The 22784-nt window shown below is 41.8% G+C and overlaps 1 protein-coding gene across 3 annotated transcripts in view; it reads right to left on the bottom strand.

The window, feature by feature from the left end:
* b3glcta (beta 3-glucosyltransferase a) overlaps positions 1-22485 on the bottom strand; it is a 63644-nt gene extending 41159 nt beyond the window's left edge. The window contains exons 1-3 of one of the 3 annotated variants that reach the window (XR_007031716.1): positions 22193-22482; positions 13684-13727; positions 4858-4897 (exon numbers count right to left, since the gene is read on the bottom strand). Coding sequence is in view for 2 of the 3 variants with exons in the window: in XM_035623567.2 (XP_035479460.1) it covers positions 4858-4897; positions 13684-13727; positions 22193-22244 (136 nt within the window). In the remaining variant the exon portion in view is untranslated. Of the gene's footprint in view, positions 1-4857; positions 4898-13683; positions 13728-22192 lie in introns of all 3 variants that reach the window. The other 2 variants (XM_035623567.2, XM_035623563.2) reach the window with 2 other exon arrangements.
* Between the last annotated feature and the right edge of the window lie 299 nt (positions 22486-22784).

Genomic DNA, 22784 nt, shown 5'->3' with positions numbered 1-22784 from the left:
CCATCCAGGGGCTGATTGCGCTGGTGTAAAACCTGCTACACTCCACTGACTCACATCATTGGACTCCACAAGACAGGATGGCTCAGAATCAGCCTTTTACAGAAAAACGCCCAGCCAATTCTTCCTTCCTCACGTCCGAAACGTGCATCCGACGGAGATTACACTGAGAGAATATGGTTGCAGTTTCATGACCAAACTAACCATGACCGCCACACTACACAGCCCCAGAATGTAATAGCCAATTCACCGACATCTGGTGATATCCAATCTGAAAGCCAAATTCAATAAAGCAAACTTTTAAGGCTGTTGAGAGTATGATTTAGCCATAAAAAAGAATTTACTTTTTCCTATAGGCAGTCATCTACTGTGGCAGAGGGCCATGTGTCATGCACCAAGCAATGATTTTCTATCAGCCCCCTTCCCACATTAATACAGGCTTATAATTGCCTTGCACAAGATCAATAGAGAACATGGTGTATTTAACTTTCATCTTACTCCTGAAAAGGTCAGTGTCATAAATATCTCAGTGAAACAGAGAGAGGAATAAAGCAGAGAGTGAAATGAGGAATTATTAGAGAGATTAGGAGATGAAAGGGTGTGTGTGTGTGTGTGTGTGTGTGTGTGTGTGTGTGTGTGCACGTCTTGCTATGGTTGTATCGATTAATTTTTGTTTGAGACCATTGAGGACATTTTGGTCGGTCACCACAACTACAAAGAACTGTTTGAGGTTAGGACTTGGTTTAAAGGTTCAGATTAGAATTAGGTTTAGGCAAGGGTTAGAGTTAGCCATTTCTGTGTGATGGTTAAGGTTAGGGTAAAGGGGACAGGGAAAGGATTCTGTCAATGAAAGTCCTCACAGCTATAGGAACACCAGGCTCTCCAACCTGTGATAATCGCACTAATTAAAGGTTCTCTAAAGTTCATGACTCCATTGACATCTGTGCTGAAGACCGATGAGAGCTGAATCCGACCCTTGAACCTCACTTAGCATCAATAATTCAGGAAGCTTAGGCGATTAATGCTTAACCAATTCCAGGTGTTGCTTATGAAACCCATTTCTGCGAAACAGATTTATTTTCGGGGGGGGGTGATGCATGAATTCACGATGTATAACAAATTTACATAAGTATTGTTTGTGTATTGTTTTTAAGGACGGATGCGTGGTGTTATTTCAATTTGCCAAACAAAGTCATCAGCCATGTTCAGAATGATGCCTGAATTTCCCTCGGGATAAATAAAGTATCTACTATAAAGCAGAAACAATAGAGATTTATGACAGGCAGGCAGCCAGGAAAAGTAAATACACAGGGTATGTTAAACAGAAGGGTACAAGAAGGGTAGAGTCAACATCTTGTGAACAGGGTCCCTTCTGGGAAGATATAACTCATATCTTTTGTGAAGGGAACAGCAGCACTGCTTTCTTTGGCTCAATTATTTTTATAGTGAATATTCTGATTTACAGTAACGGAAATCCTTCTCTACTCTCCAGCAGTACAATTTACTGTTTGTAGTGCAAAGTTGCCCTATATTCTCAACTATCCAACGCTCAAAAATGTCCACCTTTAAAACGTTGCTTTTGGCAACGTACATTGTATTTGCTATTTGCTCTAACATTTCTTTCTCTCTTCCACAGATAAAGACTAGAACCAAAACTATGGGTAATTTATTCTTCTATACCATCAACAGTAAATCATTTGGCTTGGCGTTCTTCCCATGAAGTCAAACAGCAAAACTTTGTTTGCACAGTTTTGCAACCAAATTCAACAATCAAACCAAAAACAAAGATGGTGGCAATGACCAACTGTAGGATAAAGAGAACAGAAGAGCAAGAAATACCAATTTGTGCACCATTGCCGGAGCCCTAAACTATGATACTATGCAGCCAAGCAAATAGATCAATATCAATTCTTTTGGTGTGTTTCTTTTACCTCTACAGACAAGAATTTAACCAACAAATATGTCAGAAATGTCTGAATCAAATTCTAACCACTTCAAATGTTTCTCAATTCATGTTATTCTTTCAAATGCATTACCTCCACATTCCACACCATGTAGTTATATGTGCCCTGAACCAGCGGCACACTGGACAAGACCGACTGCAGACTTGATGAGAACATGCCGGATTCAGTCTGCAGAGCCCCAAACCCCCGCTGCTGAACAAACAATTGTTCTACTGTTTGCTAAAAGGTCGGTGAAGCTTGACTCAGAATGCAGAACACTGAAGTGGAGAATTTGTTGTCGTGATCAATGACGCCACATACATTGATGAGCCCTAGCCCCCGCTGCTATACAGAGCGCTGTTCGCCTGTTTATTCAAATGATATTAATAAAGAATACCAAATTGCACCAAATTTGCCAATGAACTTTCTTGGGCTCCCAGCAGTACACCTGCCAAGTTTTAAGCAGATTGGAGGAACAGTTTTTGAGAGAAAAGCAAATTATATACAGCCAGACAGAGATTCCTCACATCATTTTTCATTGTTTATGACACTGCACAATATGTTTTGATAACCTACAATATAGATGTATTAAGAGGAGAAAAAAAATCATTCTAGTGTAATAATTTATTGTATAGTGATATCTTGGAAATGAACACATGTCTGATTCCATTTGTTGATTGTGTATAGGTCACTCAACAGAGACAGATGGAGGATGTACACATGCGGCATGTTAGAGAATAACCCCCCCTCATATTTTAACAGTGTAGCGATGCTGGATGTTTTCTCTTCCTCAGGCACTTAGGTAGGGGATGTCTTCCAGGATGCCAGCTATCTAAAAACAATACGCAGCACAAACTGGCCAGAGGAATCACTCTGCTCTCTGTTGTGAAGATGTGTAATAATGTAGACACACAGCAGTGTGTACACACTGTATAAATAATGCCTCATTTTTATTCAGATTTAAATGAAACATCCTTATTCTCTTCTGATTCGAAACCCTGTACTCCGCATTAAAAAAACACAGTGATTACTTCCAATGCCTTCTAAAAGGTCACCAGCTCCTTTAAAATAAACAAGTGATATCTCTTGATGTCCGCTGCATTGTTAAAACAATAGAGGTTCAGACTTCTCTTTATTCATCTTTTGAATTCCTGCCCACAGACGATATTCTCTGTAGGTGAGCGTGGCTTCTCTGCTGTGACAAAGGGAATTACTAGGGCAGTGGCAGATAGTGCAGCTCCATTTTTCAGATAGCTGTCTGCTTGTATTTCCTCTCTGCACTGAGCTGCCAAATGAGAGCATTATGAAGTTGCTTTTGTGCGCCTGTGTGTCTGTGGTGACCCAGTTGAATGAGCAGCAGGCAGAGGTCCAGAAAACCGGCTCCATAGTCCTCTGCAGGCTCCCCCCCGAAAATCAATCCCAGATGCTGATTGTATGAGCCCCCTGAAGCATGAAAGGCATGCATGCCATCTTTTTATTTGCTCTACTTATGAAATTCCTGGTTGCTGTCAAATCGATAAAGAAGAACTTGTCAAACAAAAAATGTCCGAGGAACTCTGGCGACTATCATTTTTTCAAGGCAGACAAATTTTCACTTTATCACATTTGCTTTCAAACTTTTTACACCATCTAACATTTTTCATTTCAACATACAACTAATGATTACATCCAGTGAAAACGTATTCAGTTCTCCTAAAACTGAAAAAACAACTACTCAGGAATGGTTAATCTCTTTGAATGTCAACCAACATTGATCCAAATATCAAACAATAGATGGACAATAATCCAATAATCCAAAGACAAAGACAAGCAACGGTGTAATTGATAGAATTAAATGGAAAAAATACACATGTGAGGGTGGAGGTGGCTCAGGAGACGAGCACCCCGAGCTGCACCAAGGGAGTGGTTAGCACATCTGACTTCACTTGTCTAGTTACTCCCCTGGTTAAAAAGAAGTCTGTCTCTGAGACGGAGAGAAGAAGCCGTCATGAGAGGACCGAAGCCGGGCAGGTGAAGAATCAATGGTGAAATTGTGAGACAAAACATGACATGTTTGACTCAAATCATCATAAATGCATAACCCCTTTAAAAACATGTGGGTAAGATAATGATGGGAAAGCAGGTTTTGGGTGAAACAGCATATAGGTGGCAGATTGCTCAGCCTTTGCGAAGGTCTGTGCTCTCTGAGTGCTCTTGTCGATATTACAATGACATTAGTTGTAGTATTGTTGATATATGCTATGGTAATTATATTGTTTATACACTTTTAACACTTTGAAATGAAAAAGAAATATATGATAACGTGTAAAGAATATATATAAGTACTTATTATTTTACATGGCAACAAAGTTGCATAATGTACCAGGTAATTAAAATGTAAGGGTTCCTCCTAAATCCTGTTATTTCCAATTCCCTGTGCGTCTTTTCTTGTGCCCACCTTGTAAGTATTTCATTGGTATCCCATTAGGGCTGCAACTGACAGTTATTTGTCTTTATTATTTTATGAATTAATCAGTGAATCATTTGTGCATAAAACATAAAATATCACAAAAAATAATAATAATAATAATAATAATAGGGCCGGACATGATTTCATCAAATGAGACATGTTGTCTGGCTAAATAAAAATCTTAAGATATTTGGCTAAAGATCACACAAGAGAAAAATAAAAAAGCTAATCCACACAACTGAAAGGCAGAACATCAAATAATTTGGCAATTTTGCTACAAAAGGAAATTCAATAATTATTAAAATTTTGTTTTTAATTGTTGGTTTCAGCTTTATTCCCCGAATGTAACAAATATTTGCACTAATTTGCAGGCTATAAAGTGTCGCATCATTTCTTGTTCTTCTTTTGCTCCTTTGTTGGTCGTACTTCTGTACTTTTGCAACTAAGTAGAAACAAAATAAGACTCACCCAGCTGATTGTTGTGGATGACATGCATATCATCTTGGCTCTGAAAAGACAGAGAGACAATTTTAATAATTACAGCATCGGGAGGGAAAAAAGCCACTCAAACACGTCTTCAAATAATGACCTGCATAAATCCACTTTTTTGTTTCAACAAAAGATGTTGGAAATGGGTTGGGTGAAGATGCTCGGTTTCAGCTAAATACTCAATTTCCTCTCGCTAATCACTAATTAAGACTTAGCGGTACTAAATATGGAAACCTCTATGGGTTATTTGGAGAAATAATGAGCGATACGCCACGTCATTAGTCCTTCCTAATTGTGTAGATTTTGTGCCTGCAGCATTTAAGCTCTGAGCATTCGGCTCAATTAAGGCTTTGAACACTGTTCCACCTCCACAGCTGTCAGCGCATGCAGCAGACCATGGAGGGATGAGTGAATCAATCACAAGCCGAGCAAACTTTGAAGAGCTGTCTTTTACCTCCATCTTTCAGAGGAAATATTTCAGACTTGGGAGAAGGCAAGAACGTGTGAGATCCGGCTGCTTCATACAGCTCTAGAGCAAGAGCGGCACAGTATTAATAGATAATGACAAACCGAGGCCTGTTTTGATTTATGACTTCCCCAAGACTAACAATCATTTCACTGGCAAGCTGTTGCAGCCTTCAGAGTGATTAACTAAGTCATAAATTCCCTCGGAGCTGGTATGGTGCAGTGGTTACAGAGAATCACAGTAGTTTGGTGGCAGTTGTGTGAACCAGCCTACATGTAACCCGCTATCTCAGCACATTTAGAGGACAACCCATTTTCATAATAGAGAACATCCTATTCATTTAGCCAATTTCCATTTGGACAGCTTTGTGCAAGTGTTGTGGCAACATTTAAATTTGTACGCCTCGTATTTTCTGCACTTCCCATACTTACTAATATAATTATTAAATCCTGTATCAAGTGTTTTGACAAGCACCAAGCGAGCACATTTTCAAGATGCAGGAACGATAGGAGAAAGTTCAACAACTAAAAAAGTTATACACAGCCGTGATCCGTGCATATGCCGAGCTCTGTCCTGTCTTATGTTTGCAGATGATCAGAGTTAGAGGTAAATATATGCGCAGGCAGACAAGATCATATCAGGGTGATTTAATTCCGTGGGTACGAGACATCAGCTTAATTGGACTCAGTAGCATTAGTCATGCCCACACGGTTCCCATCTCATCTTATCACACACTACTCCTCTGAAATCATTTCCTCAGCGGAAGAGAGAGAGAGAGAGAGAGAGAGAGAGAGAGAGAGAGAGAGAGAGAAAGAACCTCAAGGAAGATATGAATCTTGTAAAAAAAAATCAGGATCTGACTCATTATCAGGTAAATACTCATATACAACATTAAAAAAAGAAAACTGCTTTAAAGGACGAGCCAAATAATGCATGAATTCATTATGGCGCATTAGGACTTTGGTAGTTGTGACTCAAAAGTGGCAGGTGCAATGTTTTTCACTGTAAGTGTAACACAACTGTCAGGCCGAGAGGAAACAGTAAACCACTTCTCTCCCACTGCCAAACAAAATAAATCAAGACCTCCAGAGTGATGAATGAAGTGATGGGTGAAACGTTACCAATTATATTGATTGTGAGTGTGTGTGTCTACGTGATTTTATACAACACTGACTAAGCCCTAATGACTTATGACAATGAGGCTTTAATGAGATGTCTCTCCGTCTGGCCAAAGTGTAGAAACTCCTCCTCTGTTACACATACATTTGTAATATTGTAATGTGTATTAACACTTGTGTTTTACATGAAAGTTTGAATGATTTCTCGTTATCTTCATTTAGCCTCTTATCAATGACCCAAAACATCAACTATGAAGAACAAAATGTTTCCAGGGATTCAGAATTAATTCATTTGGTCTGGTTTATTAACAACATTCTGATAAATTGAAAAAAACCTCCGCCCAATCTCGCCATGTTAAAAAAAGGGAAATATATTCCTGAATCCACCTGTTTACCTAGATTAATGGGTTCCTCCTTGGGTCATGCCCCACCACTCCACAAAATTTCATGGAAATCAGTTCAGTAGTTTTTGAGTTATCCCGCTGACAGACAATGTAAACACGTAAGCTCCTCGGCAGAGGTAACGTCAGACTATGTCCTGAATATTTCCTTTATTTTCCTCGGTGTTCATAGACTAATTTATAATTAAAATAAAAATATGCTTTTTGTTGTGTTGATATTTTATGAGATAGATATTTCCTTTTGAATGGCACAAATTATGATGCAATTGTAAACACATGATGACACAACACATGGGCGATTTTTCCCCTCAAATGTATAAGATCAAAAATGTACTCATGGGGGCCTTTAACAAAATATTCCCCATTGTAAATCCTGCTTCTTGCTTACGCTTCACAAAATCCCCACAGCTGAGTGACGCGAGGACTGCAAATCTTTTGTCTGGTGTCCTAAATGATCTAATATTCTGCGGCAGAGTGAACTCAGATCAGGTCCGGCATCATTTTCACCATTACTGAGACATGAATCATTCTCAGCCCTCAGAACTCTGCTCTTCTCGGTCTTCTATGCTTCTGTGCACAGGTAATGCCCCCCTTTATCCTGTCTGACAGCAGGCTGTCAGCCATTTGCAGCACAAATCAGACACCCATAGGTGTTATAAAGGAATTGCTATGAGTCTACACTGTCCAGCCGAAGGGCTTTAGTTTCACCCTCCCTTGAGCACTTTTGATCTGCGGCAGCGCAGCGCCGATGCAGGCAGACGGAATAGCGGTGCCTCGTGTAGCTCAACCTCATTGCGGCGGCGGCACCGCTGCGAAGGCTTCCTCAGCTTATGTGGACATCCATAAACTCCTCGAGAATCATCCTCAACCTATTAATGTGTCTGTTATGTAGTCAAGGACACCAGCAAAGACAACCCCTTTGATCCCGGACTTTGATTTGGAAGCTCTTCACATACATGCAGGGCCCCCTGCTACATCTCTCAATCCCAGAGGGGATTCACTGATGTGAGTGACCCGTCAGCTCACATTAGCTTTCTGCTCACTGACGGCAAGAGTGGTTCAAGGGTACAGGATTTTTTTTTTTTCACTTTTGAATTTTGACATGTTGAGAGTAAAATGTGTGATGTTCATAGATGATGGCTGTCAAGAAGGACTCTAAGCACCTCATGTACCTGAAGGGTTAAACACTTAATGATGAAACAACGTGATGACTTGTCAGCTCCCTGTTCTCATCAGGGCTTTTCACAGCATCTTTTTTTCATTTCGCTGACAACTAAAAATCGAAAGGTAAAAAACTGCTAATTATAGTTTGTTGCGAAGAAATGTAGACTACAACTGACAGGTTGAACTGTCAATTTGCTCCAATTGATGCAAACAAAGTGCATGATGGAGTTCACAACAATCACGTCAGTTTAGTTTAAAAGTGTTATTCAATATGTTGTCAACTAGAGCTGACGGGAACTATTATTCTGCCAATATAATCTGCCAAATACATCTTGATTGTTTTAATTGTTTAGTCTATGAAAAGCCAACACACAACAACTTCCCAGAGACTGAGAGAAATTCTTCAAGCGTCTCGGTCCCCAAAGTAAAAAAGCAGAAAATCCCCACATTTGAGAAGCTGGATCCACATTTGCCATTTTTTTTATTTACTGGGTTGAAAAATGTCTGGAAAGATTAATCAATCATTTATCTTCTTTGTGACAGTCATCTGGTCATATAATCATTTCAGCTAAAGCACAGTGTATATATATATATATATATATATATATATATATATATATAAATAATTATCAAACTAACACAGTAGGAACCAGTCAGATTGGCGCTGAGAGCTGCAGACAGAAAGTTGCTGAGAGTATCGAGAGAGGAACAAACATTGCTGGATTGGTGTTTGTTTGTGTGCAATAACAAAATAAATAGTCAGTCTTACACAATCAGAGATTATAAAATGAAGTAATGGCACTTTTAAATGAGAAAAATGTTGGACTGAAGAACTCAAACGTTAACACAGAAGTAGTAATCAAACCACAATGACCGATGTGACTTTGTTCTACACTTCACGCAAAAAAGATCTATATTTAAAGCACATGCTATAAACTGTAAATCTGACTAATATTAGCTGATGCCCGTCTACATACTGTTCTGTGCACTATGCAGCTAACGATAAATAACACAGGGTATATACTTCCTATCAAGGTCATTTTAACAAGTTATAATGCAGCTGCTACATTGCTGGGCTGTATCCATAGCAACGAGAATCATCTTGTACCCAGTAAAGAAAGTAGCAAAGAAAACTGAAGAAGGGCACCATGACCTGTCTAAATGTTAAATGACAAAATTTTAATTTTAGCCTCCCTTTGTGCTACACTCTCTCTCACGCACGCGCGCACACACACACGGATTTGATTAAGAGCAAGAGGCTCAGGATCATTTCAAAAAAAATAAAATAATCAAGAATGAAGATGAGTATGAAAGAATAATATAATTGCATTTAAATTTCACATTTGCAAAGTAATGTGATTAGCCGGATATCTTACATAATAAATCCTGAAAGACTGGTGTCCCTTTCTTCCTTCCTAATATACAGTATATTGGCTGCCCTCCCTTGTTTATGAGCCCCGATACTCTAAATGTGTTCATCTAGATGAGCAAACTTCTTTTTCCCTGATGGAAGTGTGTTGCAGAGTTTGTGGTATACTTTTTAATTTCTTTAAACAAATAAACTAACTTACAACCTCTTTGGTTTTGATGAAGGTTCCATTTCTTTTTCTGCTTGTCCACTTCATTCAGCATCACGATCACTCTCCAGTCTCCTGTGTTTTATTCTTTCGAAGCTGATTATTTTAGAGTTTCTCTCACACTTCATCGGGGACATTCTCACTTAGTTCGACTGTTGACGGGGGATTCGGCTTTGTTTTGGTAAGCACAGTGAAAACTCTTTGCCACCAGAGGCAACCAGACCACACAAAATTGTTGACAGTGGTCCAAATCTGGTTGCCGGAGGCAACGGGGCAAACGTTTCTGTCAAGGCCTGCTGTGCAAGTTATTTAGGCTCACAGTGTGCTCCCTCTCTTCGGCATGCGATGGCTGATGTTTTGGACCAGATTTCAGCCATAAAAGTCTCAATAACAGAAGAAAACCTTCCATAAGCACAGAGCTTTGACTTTCTTAATAACATCTATTACATTAATGAGCGCGATACTCTCAGATTGTTTAAATATGAATTGCATGAGCCAGGTTAAAGGGTTATCAAAGGGCAAATTCCATAATTTGTTGATTTTGGACGGGAGGAGATGTGAACACAAGCCGTGCAGCAAGCAGACATTCAAAATTGAAACGTTCATTTTGGCAGATATCACAACTTGCACACAATCACAAAAGTACTTCTATTTTTCATTTAGGAATCTAACTCCTACTGAGTTATTTTTAGGCTGCACACAAAAAGAGCATGATGAGGATCTACAGATTTCCAATTAGTATTAAGTAACTCTTAATACAACTCTACAAGCTTCAGCTAGTGTTTCTTGAAGTAGAAATACAAGTAGTTCTGGATTTGCTTTTCTTGAATATGTTGATGTTCAGTGGAATCAGCTTTTTCCTCAATTTTAACTTCACTTCCTAACACGCAGACTTGAGATGTTGATTTTTTGTGATAAGTTTGCAGGTTTAGTTTTCTACTGATGACTCAATGTCATGTGGAAGCTGCACAGTTGAACGACCAACCACCACTCCTGTGTCCTGCAGACATACAGGAGGTTTTGCTTTTACTTTCTGCTCAAAAAACGTGCAGTTTTATGAGAGTTTCCTTAGTATGCTAGACCTTGTCTTGACTTCCCCAGATCCACTTAACCACCATTTCCTCACGACATTTTTGGACAGTGGAAACTTCAAGCTGGGAGCGTTTTGATGGATGTGACAACTGTGCCTGAAAAACTGTTGCTATTCACACATTCTTTTTGTCCAGTTGCAGAGAGCTCATCGACTGAACAATGGCAGCATTCATGCAGGTTTTGGAGATTCTGGAGAAGAAGAAAAGCTCTTTTTGCATTTAATGAAAGCCATTTATGCTGTAATGACCAATGTCATTTGCAAAAAAAGGGTGTTTGGCAGAGAGCATGAAAATCTACAAATTACAGGCAAATTCTTCTCCAATCAGACATGAGGAGTTGAATTGATTGGGTTGTTAAGGAAGGCTGCCCCTTATTTATCCTTCAAGACTGGTCATTATGTGAACTCCACTTCAGGCCGAGTTCCGTCTACACAGAGGTGAAGACTTCTACTGACGAAGGACCTCAGTAGCCGGTCGTGCCCTTTGAGAAGCCCTAAATGACAGTGTACACGAATATTAAAAAGTTCAACTTATTTACTGGCTCTGCAGAACTCATGGAATAAGTTAGTAAATCATTTCTCACACTGTGTACGCATTCATCTCCTCACTTTTCAGACTCCTCTGGGTGCATGAGATCAAGGCACGTCTGCTTACATTAGCAAACTTGCAATACACTTGTTGATTAAGAGCCCGGAAGCGGCAGATAATCACACTACCTACTGTGTGCAGGCCTTGCCTTTGCCAACTTCTCCAAGTCATTCTCAGTTCAAACTGATGGCAGTCATCAGAGGCTTCAGGCTGTCTTCAAAGGAGGGAAGTAAATCTGTGATCCACGTGCGAGCCACAAACAGCATTCAAAGACAACTACTGTGATTTAGACTGTGATGTTTACAGCTGCTGCCATGTTCCACTTTGCAAATCATGAGCCTCTTGCAGCGATGCTATGTGCAACAGAAGCAGGGGATGTAGCTTTTCAAATATTTCTCTCCATTGGATGGGAGCAAACACTAAACCACGAGGTTGCACAATTTGGCAATTTTATAAATACGCTGCTCTGAATTTAATACTACTTGGCCGTTGCTGCTTTGCCATATTACACACACACACACACTACAGGAGTCCCTGCAGATTTAGCCAAATTGTAATCATGATTGGATGAGCCCAGCTGTCTGAAGTCAGGTGGGGAATCCTCTGCCGTGTGGTGCCAGATCTTCTATGCTGGCCATTTTCGCCAAAACTCATGTGAAACGAGCTCTGATGAAAAAGTGGTTTAAAACCCTACATTGGTGAATGACAGACAGACCGACAGACAAGATGTACTTCCAGTGTTACAGCAGCATGTATCAGGCACACAACACGCATTACAAAATATAAGATAGCCAAAAGGATTTTGTTTACAATCACATATTTACCACTGACGTACACCCGCCATAATTTTCCTGCAAATTATTGCAAAACAACAGGACAAATTAATTGTAGTTTTTCCAACGGTCTCCAACAAACACTTGTAGCTGTAACGGTTTTTAACTGACAACAAGTCATGTTGGTGTTTTATGGGTGTTGTGCACCTGGAAACACTCTTGACGACTCTCACTGTCACCTGACAGACTGGAAGAATCAAAGCCATGAATCAAAATTAAATTGTATTTGGATTGTCTTCATCTTAGCTCAGATCTGTATTTTATATGTATTGCACTTCATTTTCCCACATACACTATACCTTGCAACTTTGTAAGACAGTCAATAGTCCTCCTGGAAAGAGCAGTAATTAATTGCTTTATTCAGCATATGGTTTATGTTAGAAATAATGAGTTAAGTCCTCTAATTTATAAGCACGTGTTCCAAATGGTGTGTATGTCAATGATTGCCAGGCCTCTCTCCATGACCCTGTTGTTAATTCTATAACTTACCATAACTAAACTGGAGCACTCCCATGACCTAGAAATGTGTATTCCTCTCTATTTTGTTAATGTTGTTCTTCAGCTGAGATCTAAAACTTTTTGGGGCTTAGTAGTGGAGAAGAAAAAAAAAAAAATCAAATGGCAAATATTACAGGCTACAACAAATGGGAACCTCGATTTTGAACGCTCTAAGAAACACAGGTTATGTTGGACCAGTTCCTCATGTCTTTTATCCCACCACATTAGACTTGACTTTAATTCACGATAATGTTTCCACTGTAAGGAAAACACAATTTCACAGATTCTTCTCCTGAATAGATGCCATATAAATCTCTGCTTTTATCATTCAGACAGGCAGCTGTCCTTTGTTATTCTCTGACAACAACAAAAACTCAAGTAATTGTGATTTGTGCTTTGACTGAGTATCCTTCTTTGAAGGGACACTGATAATGTGGCACAATTATCTTAAGAAAGTAGCTTAATGTGAACTTTAAAAGTCTTTTTTGGGGGGGTTGAAATTAGAGGCAAGAATCTTTGAGTACTTCTCATTATATACCATATACAGCAATATGTCTGGAATTGGTTTTTTTTCAATGTTTACTTAAGAGGGTTCAGTTGATGACAATTCTGCCGAACATCATTTAAACAATGTGAGTTCACATAAAAAGAAGCAAAGCAAAATGCTAGGAAAAGAAGCAGCTGACGTGTAAAAAAAGAGTAATTTCCCATTTCTGTAACGCTAAGCACCTCTGCCAGGAGGCTTACTGTCAACATCCTCTCAGGCCAATGAGAAGCTGAGCAACTCAACATGTTAATTATTTATCGAGCAGCAAATGTAGCCTAATAGAAATGCAACGGTGAAAAATCATCTTTCACTTTAGAAAAGCAAAAAGTGATTGTATGGCAGAGCAAATTGAACATCTGATCTGGTGGCTGATAATCAATCTATCAAAGAAGACATAGTTCAGGTTGTCAGGTAATAGGGGAAAGGAAATGAATGAGGAATACTAATTATCGAGAGATGAGCAACAGCACAAGGCTTCAGACTAATTTGCAGACAGGAAATAAAGAATATCTTGTTTCTTACCTGTGAGCCTTTTCCTGGGCTGCCAGTCGCAAAGTTGATGTGAACTGTAAGAGTGGAAAAAGAACAGACACAGATATTAATCCTTTTAATCCAAACCTTAAACTCTATCTTTTTCCCTCAGACTGGGTCACCTCTCTAACTTCAAATCTGCCATACTTGAGCACAGCTAAAAGGAAACAACTTGATTTGTGTTCTAGTTTATGAAAGAAATATGAAAAATATTCAAATAATAACTCAGAGCCCTCAGTCCTCCGTGCTAAGTGGAAGTCGGATCTGTGGGAGGACAGCGCACCATTCATCTATCAAGAGTTTGTAATTAGAGCACTGAGAGCTGCTATCCAATTACATTGCCATCGATTCTGAGACAAGAGAAAATCTTCACAGAAAGATTCCCGGGAATTCAAATCAATGCATCCAAAACGGCAGCGTCGCTGAGAATGAATTTATACACTGGGCTATATTAAATCAGGCTGCCCACACTCCTGCACAAGTCATCATTAAATCTGTCGTTAATTGGGTGACAGAACCGAGAAAGAGTTAAATTTCTTCTCCCGACTCGCAGCAGCAGCAGCAGTCAGAAAAACCTAAAAGCAGTGGATTTGTTTTCTAGGAACAAGGCAGCTGAAATTCCTGCGATAGAGCAATATCTCATATTCAATATACAAGATAGACAAAAACTGTCCAATGGAAATGTACATCCTGCTTTTTTAAATGAACAGATATAACCTCTTTGACTTTGTTTTCATGACCCAATCTGCAGAGGTTTGGTCAGATACTAATTTTATCTATTGCAGGGAAAACCCTCCTCCTAAATTATTCAAGGAGCAGAGTTAAGTTCAAAACACGGCTGTGTGTAAAGCCTGGAGTAAAGCCACCAGTTCAGTAAGAACTTTCAGTACAACATAATGAACCTAATTATCTTAGTCATGAAAGCACCAGAAAAAAAAACAATGGATGCTAGGCAGTTTTCAAATCTGCCAGCCAGGCCAAAGAAATATCCCTTTCCGACGTTCCTCACAGAAAGAGTCTTAGAATGAGCGGAAAGCACCCACATGAAAAGGTAGTGATTACACCTCAGGTCTTAAATTTCACTGAGTCATACACATACATTTCAAAAGGCAAAGATCGGATTTTCATACACATTTTTTATGTTTCCTGGCATCAAAAACTTCTCGTGTTTGTTGCTCGAAGCAGACTCAGTTCGGTGCAGTTTACAGTTAATAGTGTTTTTGTGATGATGACGGCTCAGAATATGCCTCCAATAAGAGAAAGTACTGACAGCCATGGGGTGATCCTTCAGACTCTGTGAGAGTCCTGTTTGAAATAATGAAAGAAATATCTGCAACAAGAAGAAGCTCATTGTTCAATTTTTCAGCAGAGATTTTTGCTTCCCTCCCTCCAATTAATACATTTTACAAAAAATGACACTATATATTACTTATATTTACTACATATTTCTAATAGAGCCCCCCAATATGGATTTTTGGGGGGCTATGCTGATACCGATATTAGAGAGTTACATTTTTTTTATGGCAATGGCTCCAAAGATGTTGTTATCAAAACCTAATGACAAAGAAACGTAATTGAGGCTTGATACTTTACAATCAAATCAATTATAAATTATAATAAAGAAAAAGAAAACACAAATAAAACCATATAAAGAACTTAATAATATAAGAAACATTTCTTATGAAAAATGCTAACATAAATGCACATCTTCTCTGCATTGTTTATTCAGTATAATATAAAATAAAAGCTTTATGGCTCCTAAGGAAAAGAAAAACCTGTACTTGCTGATAAAAGAAGCATTAAAATGTACAATGTGGGAAATATAATAGAAATTTGCAAATCACTACTTCCTTGTTTTTAAATCAGCAACGAAAAAATCCAGCAGAACCAAGTTATATCCGGTCTATTATCCAATGTCCTTGGATCCTAATGGCCAGGTAAAATTCACATTCATAAAAGTGTGATCCAGCGAATCATTACCTCTGTTGGGTGAGCAGGGTGACTGTCGTCCGGCATCCCTGTTTTTTTATGTCAGTATTAAAAATGCAACATTTGGCACGAAATTAAGCTTCCTACGTGAATACATTTAAGTCCACAGTGCCGTCATTTCATGGCTCACCCTGGAGAGGCAGAGGCGTGGGAGAGGCGGTGGGGCGGGGGATGATGGGGAGTGCTCTCTACATAATGTCGGGAGCGCTGATCACGGGAGCACCTCCATTGCATCGCGTCGCATCACATCGCCTCCTCAACCTGCATAATCAAGTCTGCTGTTTCCAACCATGTTTTCAATTGAGCCGCACCGAGGGGAACTTGCTCACTTTGATTTCAGAAAGTCTGGAAATCACTCTACATAATGAAAGCTCCGAGCTACTCAATTTACATTGTCCTTGTCAAAAAAAAACATGTGTCCGACGCAATTGGCTGAGAGAGTGAGACGCTGAGGGAATCGAACTGGTATGAGTGTATCTGAGCAGAATTCAAAGAATCTGACAATAATGAAAACGTGTATATTGGGCACAAAAGTCCTCATGAATTCATAGTAATTTAGCAACGATTTACTTGCCATAATGGGTTATGAGACACCACATGAAATTAACAAACTCACTATGCACTATATTAACCTGGATGCTAATTAGCAGTCAGTGTGAGATCCAAAAGAGCTCTGATAATCACCACGTCTATGTGGAATATTACAATCAAAATGAGACGACTGAAGGCTGAATAGCGATGAAGCCAAACTGCTTCTGAACTGCACCTGACAAACAAAATGATTTAATCTGGCAAAGACAATGAGATATTAAATTAAGTGAGCTTCACAGTGCTGATATTTTTGGCATGGTGCTGCCATCCAGAAACCACTTCTGAGAGACTACATCTCCAAAGATGAGGGCTCATAACCCTCTTACTGTGCCGAGCCCTTCCAAAAACCAGTGACAGCAGCTCCCAGCACTCGAGTTTACACAAGAACGCTGAGTGCATGGCTCAAAATGGCATTGAGTGGCTGGTGAAGGTAGAGAGACATGCAGCTAATGAAACGAGAGATAAAAGGCGATAGAATATCCAACTGAAGTTCGGCAGGAGGTGAGTTTTCTGCAGGCCTTCAATCACATCAGCATAATGACTGTACTGAGGTTTGCTAACTGGCAATGTATATGCACTGATTGCATGTGCATGCAGAGCCCATTATAGGTAGGAATTACATTCATTCATATTGGATTATTCTGTACCTTAAAATTTACTTTGATCCCAAAAACCTATCAAGCGCTCCAATTCTTTCTGTTATGACCCTTCTCAGCTACATCATTGTCTCAAGACTTAGACTGATACAGCTCTTTGAAAGACATGCTCGTCTTTAAAAAAAAGAAAGAAAAACTTCCAACACTTTTCATGGAGAAAAAAATACAACGGGTTGTGAGAACAGAGGCAGCGCACATGGTTGAAATGAAAGCAGCTCCTCAAAGGACTGTCACAGATGGCACACTTTTTGCTGCACATACAGTTGTAATAATGCACCTTATATGTATTTCTGAAAACTGTTCAATAAACTGTTAGACTTGCAGGAAGCACAGGCTTCATCTGGCGTTGTGTCACATTCAATTTTAACTTTTTATTCCCACCCAAGAACTGCCAGCAGCCAACTACAACACATACTGGCAAGAGGTCTCTCTTGATCCTAATGTTTTATTAAAATAGAGTTAATATCCAATCTTTTCTAACTTGCAATGCTAACAACCGTGGGTGTGCAGCATCCAGAGATCTTCATATCAATATTCATTTGCACTGTTAGTGATCATAGAAATGGCATGACAACACAACCTGTACTAAAAACAACAAACATGCAGAAAGTTTCTGTAAAACTATAAGTCATTTGTTGAATTATCTATAATATAGCTCATACAAACTGGCCTACCCTCTAATTTGACACTTTGACTACAGTGGCCACATTGCAAACAAATTATTCAAAATTTTACTATCTTTGGATAAATACATTTTAAAAGTATAGACTGTTAACTCAGCCTTTCTATGTTTACATGGACAAGCAACAATCCTATACCACAGTAATCTTTATTCTAATCACTATATCAATTTATAGTATTGAAATAAATCATGATCATTTTTTATGGGAAATTGATCCATAATGGGGGGCTGGAGCCAATCGGGCGAGAGGCAGGACCAAGAAGATACAAACAACCATTCTCACTCACATTCATACCTATATGGTCAATTTAGATACCACAATTAACCTAACCACAATCTGCATGTCTTTGGACTGTGAGGAAGCTAGAGTACCTGGAGAGAACCAGCTCTGACACTGAGAGAACATGCAAACTCCACACAGAAAGGCCATGATTGGTTGGTTGGTTGGTTGGTTGGTTGGTTGGTTGGTTGGTTGGTTGGTTGGCTGGTACGTCCGATTGATTTGCTAAACTGTCCACATTGAACTGTAATTGGATTGCAATTATATAGCACTTTTCTTCTTCGTCTTAACGACCCCTCAAAGCTGTTTACACTACAAGTTGCATTCACCCATTCGCAAGGTGCTTCTATGTGCCGTGCCTTTCTTTCACACTCATAAGGGAACAGCTGTCAGGGGTAATTTAAGGTTCCGTGTCTTGCCCAAGGACACTACACCATGCAGCTCTTGCCCAAAGGATCAAAGCACAGACCTTCTGGTTAGTGGACGACCCACTCTAACTCCTGAGCCACGGCCTCCCATAACTGGCACTTGTGAGTATTTATGATATGCTAAATTCTTGGACATCAGACAAATGTATATTGGCTTGTGAGACACTACCAATAACCTTTTTAGTGACTGTAGAGTAATTGATATTTTAAATCAATAATTTAAACAACCAGCCTCCATCCATCCATTCATCACTGAGCCAAAAGCTGCTCATCCAAGACACAGAGCCTTTCCCCAGCAGCATCTCTCAGCTCTCCATAGCCACTTTCAGATGAAAACTGGGCCCAGACATTTATCAAATGAATTGGGTCCGGACAAATTCCGGAGTTTGGCGTTCACGTGTGAAGAACACAGCAGGAAATTGCCCGGGTCAGACGTGTTCATAACAGCAGGAACATTTTGGGAACAGACGCATCCTCTCAGTTCTTTTCTGTTGTTGTGCAAGAGCCATGACAACCGCCGAACCCTGAATTCGATTGGATTCCTCCCAGCCACTACCCAAAAACCAGACGGTCAGAACAGAGAGCTTATTAGAGTTTGTTTGGGAGCTGCTCTCAGTGGCTCAGCTCTCAGTTCACCACCAGCATCAACCCCACAATCTTTTCTTACTGTCAAAAAAATGAGACACCTGAACTGAGGCAACTGGATGGGGAGAGGCAACTTTTTTCTTTGAGAGAAAACAGCAATCCATATCTTTTGACATGTTGTAACTAAAAATCGGGGGGAGAGAAGTTGCTCCTTGGCATGCGATAAAAATGTACATTGACCTATGAAATAACATTAATCATTCCTAATACATTTTGACAGCACTAGTATTTTAAAACCAATAGGTACATTCTCCGACCACAAAACGCCTGTCACTTTTGTGTTTCGCTACATTTTCATATAATATAAATAAATCCACTGAACTAAATTCGTCAACCCATTCCACAACAGTGTAACATCAACACATTCACCTTCAAATATAGACGTTGTGGTGGTCCCACACGTGGCACCATTGAAATGCAGCCCATGTGGACTGCAGCACGGTGGCCCAGAACTTTAAGGTGCAGCACCTCATTCCAACTGCACCACAGTCAGCTACAAGCCGCTCCAGTGCACATCAACGATGACAGTCTGTTGAAGCCTCGTGGACGACATCGTAGGAAAACAGTAGAGGTGGCACCCTAATGTCAGGAAGCTGGACACTCTCCATACCTCGGCCTGATGTTAGATGCATGAATATTACATACGTGGGGGAGCAGACAAGAAGCCTTGTCAGAGCCTGATGCCCGACAAAACGTGCTTGACTTGGTGCCAAACACACAAACACAGCCTTAGCTTGTGCACATGGAAGAAGTGGATTGCAGCATTGACTCTGGCTCCTCGTACTAACCAGACTACAGTCATTTTTTTTTACATATCCACAAGCTGGAATTGTAGTTCTAACATATACCAGTAATGGAAATGCCTCCTATACTGCAGAAAAAGCCGGCATCTGTGAGTATGTGAATCTAGGTACAGATCCGATTACAAGTCTTTAAAGTATATTAGTTTCACCCAGATAAAACTGCAATTTTGTTTTCCCAGAAATCACTTCAGCGTTCAACCCGAGTCAGGTCATCACTTCCATACAGGGTTTGGAAAATACAGCTGTTAAAATACCTTAAACAAGTTGTTGTCGTTGTTGTTGTTGTTGTTTTCTTACTGCACTGGTATCGGGAGGGTACTCGGTATTGGCCAATATGCAAAGTCCAGGTATCGGGAAGGGAAAAATGGCATCCGGACATCTACTCTAATGTATATACTTTATGATTTTCTTCGACGTGTAACCCCTCCAGGTAAATTGAAGCAAACATCTCAACCTTATGTAGTTACCGTGCAGATTACACTGAGACATTCTGAAATGTTTTCCCAATTTGCATTCAGGAAGTAAGAGTGACAATTGATTGTAAAGACACCGAGCTTTAAAATGACACAATGATGTGTTAGTAGGCAAAAAATTGTTTTACTAAAATTGACTTGGTTAAAAACTGATCAACCTTGGTCAAATCCAATCAACAGTAGGTCATTTTGAGACATGACTCCACTTATTATTGCCTGTCTTCTTTACCCAAACAGACATGACATTTTCCAGCACTATTCCAGTTTCTGCACATCCTTGTGTATTCTGGCCTCTCTTTTTTTTTTGTTCTTCCTCTCTCAATATTACACTGTGACGATGTTCAGTCCCGAGCAAAGCAGGCGGACTCTGCTGTGCTCAGCACTTATCACATTGTGTCCAGGTGGACGTCCACGTGGTGCACTGGGCCAATGCAATATTGGTCTCTGGCTGCAATTTCCTGCACGGCTGCAGCCACACATCGCCCGCTGCAGTCTACTGTGTTGACCTGACACACCGCCTGAATCGTGCACTGTGTTTGACATTGTATGGATATGTTGTATATGTAAGCATAAGGGCTTTGTGCCCAATTGTGATAGATGCATCTCTGCGTGTATGGAGCATTGGTGCGTTTGCTCCTGTGGAATTAAAAGTCAACTACGTTATTTGACATTTGAGCCACTATGTGATAAATTAAGGATTCTGCTCCATGGCAAGACGTGTTGTCATCCACAGTTAAATGTATTTCTGCAGCAAATCTAACTACAATTTGCTCATAAAAGTACATGCACACTCTTTTGAAATGACTGACAAGACTGAGGATTTGAATCAATCGCCCTATGGATCGCGAAAAGAACGGTGGCACAGTTCCCGGTGCACACAGGCGGATTCCTGGAGAAGCCTCGCCGGAGCCTCCGGTGGAGCAGCAGCCGGGGGCGCGCTCGACTCGACTCGACTCGACGTCGATGTGCCAGGAAGCAGCAGCTGCTGCTCTCACCGCCCGATACCAAGGGACACGTCGCTACTGCAAACACCCGCGCCTCGGACCGTCCCCTCGGACCGTCCCCCCGCGGACTGTTGTCCCCCCGCGCCTCGCGCCTCGGACCGTCCCCTCGGACCGTCCCCCCGCGGACTGTTGTCCCCCCGCGGACTGTTGTCCCCCCGCGCCTCGCGCCTCGGACCGTCCCCCCGCGCCCCGGACCGTCCCCCCGCGCCCGGACTGTTGTCCCCCCGCGCCTCGCGCCTCGGACCGTCCCCCCGCGCCCCGGACTGTCGTCCCCCCGCGCCCCGGACCGTCCCCCCGCGCCCCGGACTGTTGTCCCCCCGCGCCTCGCGCCTCGGACCGTCCCCCCGCGCCCCGGACTGTCGTCCCCCCGCGCCCCGGACCGTCCCCCCGCGCCCCGGACTGTTGTCCCCCCGCGCCTCGCGCCTCGGACCGTCCCCCCGCGCCCCGGACTGTCGTCCCCCCGCGCCCCGGACCGTCCCCCCGCGCCCCGGACCGTCCCCCCGCGCCCCGGACTGTCGTCCCCCCGCGCCTCGGACCGTCGTGTGAACCCCTCGTGTCTCCACGAGCCCACATGGCGAACCGCTTCGCGCAAAAAAAATCGCCTTTTTCAACTCCTCTCAGGAAGTTGAGGCGAATCGCGGCTGCGCGCACTTTTCTCCGAACTGTTCCTGGTGAAGAACACCCAGCGCAGCTCGGTGGTCTCCTCTTGTCTTTGCTACATTTCATTTGGAAGAAAAAACACTGAGGGCAACGCGTCGCCGCGTCGAGCCGCGCGTTCAGTGGAACCGGGACACGAGTCGTTCGAGGCGGCGGAGGGAGGAAGGAAGGGACGGAGGGACGGAGGGAGCCCCCCGAGCCCCCCTCGTCCCCCCGCGTCCCCCTCGCAGCGGTCCGTCTCGTGGTCGCAGCCTCCCGACGCGACGAGTAGAGAAGTAAAGTGAGGACTCACAGACGGAGAGGAAGAGCAAACAGCCGGCCACTCCGACGCTGCTCGACAGCATCCTGGGAGAGTCCTGTCGGCGCTGGAGCTGCTGGGGGAAGAACGCGCTCGGTGCATGGGCTTTCTGACAGTGTAAAAAAAGAAAAGACACACTCTTATGCACTCTCTCTCTCACACACACACACGCACACTCTCTCTCTCTCACACACACACACAACAACAACGGGGCTTTCCCGTCACACAGTTTCGCTGAAAGCGGGGAGTGGGCTCGGGCCGCGTCGCCTCCTGTCCGAGGCGCACAGACGCGCCCTGCTGGCGGGACGGCTCCACTGAGCACCGGGCACCGGGCACCGGGCCGCCGCGTGCTCCGCTCCCGTCCCGTCCCGTCCCGTCCCGTCCCGGGAAGCCAGAAAAGTTTGGTCAAAAATACGTTCTCCAGATGTGCACGTTAATGCAGCGAGAACCGAGGCGCGACAGGGCCGTAGGCAGGATTTCAGAGATGCTCGGGTCAGGGGTGGGACTGCAAGTGTTTGAACATCGATAACCTCTTTGCAAATACTACTTTTTTTTCAGTTTAATTAGCAAATGGATTGGGCAATAA

Source organism: Scophthalmus maximus, chromosome 11, assembly GCF_022379125.1.
Source record: "Scophthalmus maximus strain ysfricsl-2021 chromosome 11, ASM2237912v1, whole genome shotgun sequence".
Classification (NCBI taxonomy): domain Eukaryota; kingdom Metazoa; phylum Chordata; class Actinopteri; order Pleuronectiformes; family Scophthalmidae; genus Scophthalmus; species Scophthalmus maximus.
This window is presented reverse-complemented; position numbering and strand designations above follow the sequence as displayed.